Here is a 7,901-nt window from a genome sequence, read left to right as displayed (position 1 = left end):
GTACGTGCATCATGAAACACATAAATAAAAAATCCCTAAGATTTATAACCTAGAAAAATAAAGATAAGAGAAAACAAGCTGCGCAAACGAACCACAAATCCAGGAGACGCTGCTGCCTGCTACGCATCAGCGCATAGCTGGCCTCATCCTTGAATCCTTGGATTGATTCCTCTTTTTTTTGACTGGCGGTGGCGGCGGCAGGAGAACGAACAGAACGAACGGAGGAGCGACTGGACGACTCAGTATTGGCGTCTGGCGGCAGGAACAAAGGTCTATTTTTTAATTGGGCCAGTGCCCAGGAGCCAGGCCCATAAATGCCGCTTCCAACTCCAACTCCAACCGTTCACCGTGATAGACTGAAGTCTGATATTTTACCAACCGGCCAGGCCAAGGGGGTGCCAGGGCCACTCCTGATGGGTGGTGCCCGACAGGGTCAGGGGGTGCCAGGCCCCCCTGCCCCCCCTCCCTCCGCCACTGCACATGCGTATTGTTAATGTAGTGGGGGTTGCAGTGGGGGTTGCCTCGACCTGCTAGGCTGCTAAGCATCTTCCTGGAAACGCTGACTCGAAGGTGTGTGTACATGCGTATTGTTATTGTAATTTTTTAGACCTCACCGATTAAGTACTACTTCAAAGTCAAATGCAGCAGCCTATATGAAGATGCCGGTGACATTCTCCGGGCACCAACAGCAACTAGGAGGAGACATGATGGAGGAGGTCCATGGCATCGTCATCGTCGGTGGTGGCATCTGCGGCCTCGCCACTGCTCTTGCTCTTCACCGGTAACATCCATCGTCCATTTAGTTTTGTCGATAGATACAGCAGTTTTTCAGTTTCTGCTACTAGTTTTACAATACTGTGGTGATGCCCATTTACATCAAATCTCTGCCTGGAAATGTTTGATCTTGAAAACATATTGCCATGAAAAAAAATCAGGCCGCTGATGTATAGTCAAGTTTTTGTTTTCAATCTGGATCCCGTGCCATAATGTCCACTTGCGTTGAAGCTTTGATTTCTGAAGTAGCAGTGAACAACAAAACAATCCTCTGTTTATTTGCATCCAGGAAAGGGATTCCTAGCCTCGTGTTAGAGAAGTCCAAGACTTTACGAACGGAAGGCGGGTCCATTGGTGTCCATGTCAATGGATGGCGTGTTCTAGAGCAACTTGGGGTTGCTCCAGAGCTCCGGAAGACTGCCGACGTTGTTACCGAGTAAGTTTCTTGTTTACCAGAATTTTCTTCAGTTCAGGGAACTAGTTACCTCCCAGTACTAGCATGACATGAAGAGTCTTCTCTCGTTGTCTTTGATTCTGATAACTTCCCTTGGAAATATATCCTGATAACTTCAGAAGTTTGGAATTAGTATGATGAAAACTTTCGCAATGGAAAGTGACAATTCGGTAGAAGGGAATGCTTAATTCGCGTCTGTCATTTCAGGTTTCACGACGTGTGGCAGCAAAAGCAAGGAAACAAGAGCGTTGTGGTGCCTGTCAGGTACCAACTGCCACAAACCAATCTCATACAACCAGAGCCCTTGTAATTCTTTGAAAAATTAAGGCACTAAAACAGAGCAATCTTGTCTGCATCATTTGGCTAAGGGGTGAGCTCCGATGGTTGAAAAGAAGGGATCTGATCGAGACAATGGCCAAGAACGTACCTTCAGGAGCAATCCGCTTCAGCTGCCACATTGCAGCGATACGCCCAGTAAATCCGGGGAGCCATGGCGTGGTTCTTACAACACTGGACGGCAGTATCATCAGGGCCAAGGTAATGTGGCCAGCAAGCAACATCGAGCTGATTTTATTTGTTTACAACGTCTACAACGAACGCTACACGACTACCAATGTCACCGCAAAATTTTTAATATGCATATAGGAAGCTTCAACACTATCAGCTGGAACGTGCGAAGACTTAACGCTCCAGCAAGATGCATGATCGTTCATGAAACACTAAGCGACGCCATGCCATATAGCGTGCCTTCAGGAAACTAAACTAAATCAAATCGATGCGGCCCTCGCTTCTTTCCTGGGTGGCTACCGCCTGTCCAACTTCACTTACAAACCGGCGCTAGGCACCAGGGCCGAGCACAAGGGTGTGCGACCGGTTCGGTCAAACAGGGCCCCCAAATTGGAGGGGCCCACCAACTGGTTGGTTAACTATAGGCCTGTGGCCCGTCAGTCGATCAGTGAATCAGTCAATGGCACTATGAGAGCTTGGCAGGCGTCAGATGGCCAGATGCCCTCTCGCAGGTGCAGGTCTGCAGGACAGGATCACAGGACGCCAGGGGCCCAGGGCCGCAGGGATGGCGCCATCGACCAGGATAGCACGACTCCATCCATATCCATCTGTGATCTGTTGCCTGTCTCGTGCGTGACCTGTCGAATACTCGAATAGTCGAATAGAATAATAGATCCATACGGCATCCATCCTCCGTCGCAGAGACGCAGCCTGCAGGTGCGCGATAGGCCTGCCGGCGATTGGGTGCTGGGGCCTGCACAGCTGCACCCAGGACTCCATCCTTTTCGCCAATTGCCGGTACGCAGCGCCGCAGCGGCAGCGTCCTGCCGACCCTGCCGTTGGGAATCGGGATTTGGTATAACTGCAGAGGACTTTCTTTTCGCCGATGGCTACAGGTATACTAATTTGATTTCTGATCCAATTAATTTGATATATTTTATTATGATATATATCATATATTTTATTTACAGTCCTATTTTTTAAGGAGGTAGGCCTCATTTTAGAGTTTGGTACATGGCCTCGATTTTTGCTGGATCGACCCTGCTAGGCACTAATGAAGGAATCCTCATTCTATGGGATGCTAACTATGTTGACCTCAAAGATATCCAGATTGCAGTATCAGCCAAATAATGCAACTTCGAATTCACACTAACAACAGTTTACGGATCATCAAGGACGCAACTGAAAACAACTTTCCTACAAGACATATGAAACATGAAACCCGACACCAACACTAAATGGCTGATCATGGGTGATTTCAACCTAATCTACAAGGCAAGTGACAAGAATAACAGAAGACTGAATCTCCAGCTAACGTGTCGCTTCCAAAGTACTCTAGCTTTCTATGGCCTTAAGGAAATTCACCTGCAAAAACGCAAATACACGTGGAGCAGTGAAAGGCGCCAACCAACGCTTTCGCGTCTGGACCGCTTCTTCTGCAACGAGGCCTGGGATCTCGCTTTAGATGATCACACTCTGCACGCTCTCTCCTCCTCACACTCCGATCATTGCCCCCTGCTACTAGCAAAACTATCTGGACCACGGAAGCCACGTCCTTTCAAATTGAGAACTTTTGGACAAAACTGTCATGCTTCCGAGAGACAGTACAACAGGTATGGAATCTACCCACGCATCATACAGAACCTTTCCATCGCCTTGGCCACAAGTTATACTCAACAGCTATGGCGCTTAGGAGATGGAGCAGTTCCCTCATCTCGGATGCAAAACTAAAACTACAGACGGCACAAGTGGTGATCCTTCATCTCGATGTTGTGCAAGACTTTAGACCCCTCTCGGACGCTGAATTCGCTTTGAGAGCCAAACTCAAAAAACGTACTCCAGGCTGGGCGATAATTGAGCGAGCAAGGAAACGACAATCATCATGCATCAAAAACCTCCAAGAGGGGGATGCGAATACGCAAAACTTCCACCTTAAGGTCAACGTGCGTAGAAGGAAAAACTTCATACAACGGCTGAGAACCGACACAGGATGGGCCCTCTCACATCAAGACAAGCAAGACATTGTGCACGAACACTTCTCCAACATAATGACGACACCACAACATCGCACACAAGACCTGCACTGGGACAGCCTGCAACACAGTTAGGTGGATCTATCCGACCTAGACTGCCCTTTCGATGAAAATGAGATCCTGCACGCCGTCAAACAGCTCCCGCATGACCGCGCACCAGGCCCAGATGGCTTCACAGGGATCTTCTTCAAGGCATGCTGGAACATCATCAGAGGAGACCTAATGGCGGCAGCTAAATCTCCTAAACAAAGAAAACATTGTCCTAATTCCTAAAAAGGAAGGCGCAGAAACTGTACTGGAGTATCGGCCAATCAGCCTCATCCATGCATTTGCAAACATCATCACCAAAGCTCTAGCGCTACGTCTAGCCCCGCACATGAATGCTATCATCTCACCCTGCCAGAGTGCCTTCATCAAGACCAGAAGTATTCATGACAACTTCTTATACGTCAGAAATATCACCCGTCATTTCCACCGAAATTCGACTCCGGCTCTACTAATGAAACTAGACATCTCCAAAGCTTTCGACTCAGTCCGCTGGGACTACCTCATCACCTAGCTGCAACACAAAGGCTTCCCTACGCACCAGAACCAATGGGTTATGGCTCTTCTTACTACCTCAACTTCAAAAGTTCTGCTCAACGGCACGCCCTTGCCATTGATCTAGCATGGTAGAGGCCTCAGACAGGAAGACTCCCTGTCACCTCTCCTCTTCGTTCTGGCCATCGATCCACTACAGCACATTATTGCCCAGGCAACAGAGAGGGGCCTACTCACCAAGCTAGGAGGAAGAGCGGCAAGATTCAGAGCATCCCTGTACGCCGACGACGCTGCCATATTTGTTAAGCCGACACGCAAAGACATCTCCAACATGGTGAACATACTACAACAATTTGGAGAAGCCACTGGTCTATGCACGAACCTGCACAAGACTCAGATCGCACCCATAAGCTGCCAAAACATTGATCTTGACCATCTACTCAATGAACTGCCGGTTGCAAGATCGACATTCCCAATGCGCTACTTTGATCTTCCCTTATCAACAAAGCAGCTCAGGAAGGTTGAGTTCCAACCACTAATAGATAAAGCGGTAGGTAAACTATCTGCTTGGACCGGACAAAATCTAACGGAGGCCGGCAGATTAGCCCTCACGAAATCGGTCCTCTCCTCGCAGCCAGTATACTTCCTAACAGCTCTCAAGGCAAATAGCGAGGTCCTCCAAGAATTAGACAAAATACGCAAAAAAAATTCCTCTGGGCAGGCGAGCAGCAGCTAATAGCGGGAAAATGCAAAGTGAATTGGACGAGAACTTGCCTCGGAAAATTCGCCAAAGCCCTCCGCCTAAGGTGGCTTTGGCATGAGTGGACATCCCCCGGACAAGCCCTAGGCCAACACAGAAACCCCATGTGACGAGACAGACAAGCAACTATTTGTTGCATGCACGGTCATCACTCTCGGTAACGGCAAAAAGGCCAGCTTCTGGAACTCTGGCTGGTTACACGGCCAGCGTCCAAAGGACATCGCGCCACTACTCTTCGATATCTCAAGAAAAAAGAACAGGATGATTCACGATGCCATCAGTAACAACAACTGGATCCGTGACCTCACATCAACAACAACATCAGCACATCACATCTAGCTTCGTTCGCTCAGTTATGGAACATGGTCAGACACACAGAACTTCGACCAGGAGATGAGGATACTATCAGCCGGAAACTAACGAAATCAGGCATGTACACAACAGCATCAGCGTATAAAGCACAGTGCCTGGGCTGCACCAAAATACCGAACATCTCATCTATCTGGAAAACGTGGGCGCCACCAAAATGTAAATTTTTCGCATGGCTAATTACATAGGACCGCGTTTGGTCCGCGAATAGGCTCGCCAGACGAGGATGGCCACACAACGCCACTTGCGCCCTCTGTAGACGGACAATGGAGACTAGTCACCACATTTTGGCCGAGTGCAGATACACAAGAAAAATCTGGGATCTAACGGGGACATGGATTGCGCAGCCTAATCTCAGGCCAAGCGCATGGCGACCCTCATCCAATGCATTGGAATGATGGACTCACATAACCACAACATCGGATTCACTGCGTAAGACTCTGAGAAGTCTAACTCTACTGATCATGTGGGGGGTTTGGAAAGAACGGAATGAGCGCATCTTCAATGCACATGAGAGCTCTACAATGACGTTGTTGTCAAAAATCAAGGAGGAGTCGTCAGCTTGGATGCTGGCGGGGCAAAAGACCTAGCGTTACTCCTAGCGTGAGAGTAGTCCTTTTCTTCTTGCATGGCTAGCCGCTCGGTTTTCTGTTTGTTTTTTTTCCTTTTGAATTTGTCTCCTTCATGTAAACTCCTGCTTTACCAATGAAATAGGTACGTTCTCGTGCTGTTCGTCAAAAAAAGATTTTATTTGTTTTATTCTAAATATCTCTGCTGATGTGATCCCGTTGCGCAGGCCCTGATCGGATGCGATGGCTCGAACTCAGTGGTAGCCAAGTACCTGGGCTTGTCCCCGGCGAAATCAACCTCTCGCATGCTTCTTCGCGGATACACGAGATACCCACATGGACATCCATTCGGACCCCATTTCCTGCGCTTAAGAGGCAATGGTTTCTTTGTCGGGCGCTCGCCCATGACTGACAATCTAGTGAATTTCTTCGTAGCCCTTTGGCACCCTGGTGCAGATGCCACCAAGGACGCGAGCGCCATGAAGGAACTGGTGCTCGAGAAGCTCAAGGGCCAGTGCTCCGACGAGATCATCGAGATGGTCCGTGCTCCGGAACCCGACTCGCTGATCCTCCTGACCAAGATCTGGTATCGGCCGCCATGGCAGGTCCTGTTCAGCAGCTTCCAGAGGGGCACGGCGACGGTCGCCGGCGACGCGATGCACGTCATGGGGACATACATCGGCCAGGGGGGCTCGGCGTCGATGGAGGACGCCCTCGTGCTCGCCCGGTCGCTGTCGCGAGCTGCCGCCGGCGGCGGCGGTTCAGGTGGGGATGAGCTGTGCGAGAAGAAAATCAGCGCGGCGATGGGGGAGTACGTCAGGGAGAGGAGGCTGAGGATCGTGAGGCTGTCGCTGGAGTCCTTCACCATGGGGACGCTGCTTGCAACCAAGTCGCTGCTCACGAAGCTCGCCTGCTTCGCCATCTTGTCTCTGTTGGGCACCGCTTCCCTCGGCCACACCAAGTATGACTGTGGTCGCCTCTAACGGTTGCGTTCTGGACCGGCTGCAGCTCTGGGCCTCTGCAAGATATCTCTAACCTTTGATTTTTAAAATAAAAAATTATATCATTGGTGTGGTGCCAAATTATGTCATTTTAACTTTTTAATGTTCCAAATTATATATTATTTTAACTTTTCTAGATTCATAAATATAGATATTAAAATGTATGGAGATGATACAGTGTATCTGCTAGTGCCGTCTGCCAGCGTCACGAGGGGGTCCGCGCGGCCCTCCCTCCTGCCTGTCTGCCAGCGTCACCAGGGGTCTGTGCGCGAGTCCCTCCCGTCCATCTGCTAGTGCCGCCTTCGTCTCCGTGGATCGTGGTTCAGGAGAGCAAACGCAGGAGGCGGCAAGGAAGGCAGCAGTCAGCAGATGGATTGAGAAGACGGGCATCAAGGCAGCAAGTCCAAGGGATGGCAACGCCGGGGCAGCGCGACAATTCTTGGCTTCCAGCAGGATATGTAGAGTCCATGCGAGTGTGTTGCTTGCAATGATGCCCAGTGAATACGTGTTTTGATTTGGCCTGTGCATCAGTGAAGCAAGAATGAGCATATGTGCACATATAGAGTACTGGTCTTCTATGGGTAATATTGTATTTTCCATCTTCATTCAACAGCTATTTAACTGTGCTGTGACCTCAATGGCACATAAAGCATTGATATAAATTTCTAATAGTACAGAAGGGATGGACTAATTTTTGATGGAGATGAGTTAAATTTTTAACGGTATACAGATAATTTTCTCCAAAACTTACTGGGAAGGGGCGTTAGCGCTCACTGTTGGAGGCGCTGGTTGCTGATTTGCCTGTGGCACAACGCTGTCCTCGTATGATTGACGATCCAGTCGAGAGGACGTGTTCTTGTTGCAGCCGGTGAGTGGTGACTGATGATGTCCCGT

At 49.4% G+C, this 7,901-nt stretch overlaps 1 protein-coding gene across 3 annotated transcripts; it reads left to right on the top strand.

The window, feature by feature from the left end:
* The first annotated feature begins 432 nt into the window (after window positions 1–432).
* On the top strand, window positions 433–7,606 carry LOC101761265 (monooxygenase 1). Of its 3 annotated transcripts, none has more exons than XM_004952710.2 (6): window positions 433–570; window positions 649–781; window positions 1,064–1,210; window positions 1,436–1,492; window positions 1,597–1,765; window positions 6,234–7,606. In XM_004952710.2, exons 2-6 carry the CDS (start codon window positions 654–656, stop codon window positions 6,987–6,989), a joined length of 1,257 nt encoding a protein of 418 aa, XP_004952767.1. In that variant the 5' UTR covers window positions 433–570; window positions 649–653; the 3' UTR covers window positions 6,990–7,606. The 3 variants fall into 3 exon arrangements, with proteins under 3 accessions (XP_004952767.1, XP_004952768.1, XP_004952769.1); XM_004952711.4 differs by having other exon boundaries at window positions 435–570; window positions 636–781; XM_004952712.4 differs by having other exon boundaries at window positions 449–570; window positions 646–781.
* Window positions 7,607–7,901: the final 295 nt, after the last annotated feature.

The sequence above is a fragment of the Setaria italica genome, chromosome I, assembly GCF_000263155.2.
Source record: "Setaria italica strain Yugu1 chromosome I, Setaria_italica_v2.0, whole genome shotgun sequence".
NCBI lineage: Eukaryota > Viridiplantae > Streptophyta > Magnoliopsida > Poales > Poaceae > Setaria > Setaria italica.
The sequence above is the reverse complement of the archived record's forward strand: the minus strand, read 5'-3'. Positions and strand labels throughout refer to the sequence as shown.

Coding starts and splice junctions, on each gene's coding strand:
- LOC101761265 (XM_004952710.2), top strand. CDS start 654: ATGAAGATGCCGGTGACATTCTCCGGGCACCAACAGCAACTAGGAGGA. Junction 1,211..1,435: donor ACTGCCGACGTTGTTACCGA/GTAAGTTTCTTG, acceptor CTGTCATTTCAG/GTTTCACGACGTGTGGCAGC. Junction 1,766..6,233: donor GCAGTATCATCAGGGCCAAG/GTAATGTGGCCA, acceptor CCCGTTGCGCAG/GCCCTGATCGGATGCGATGG.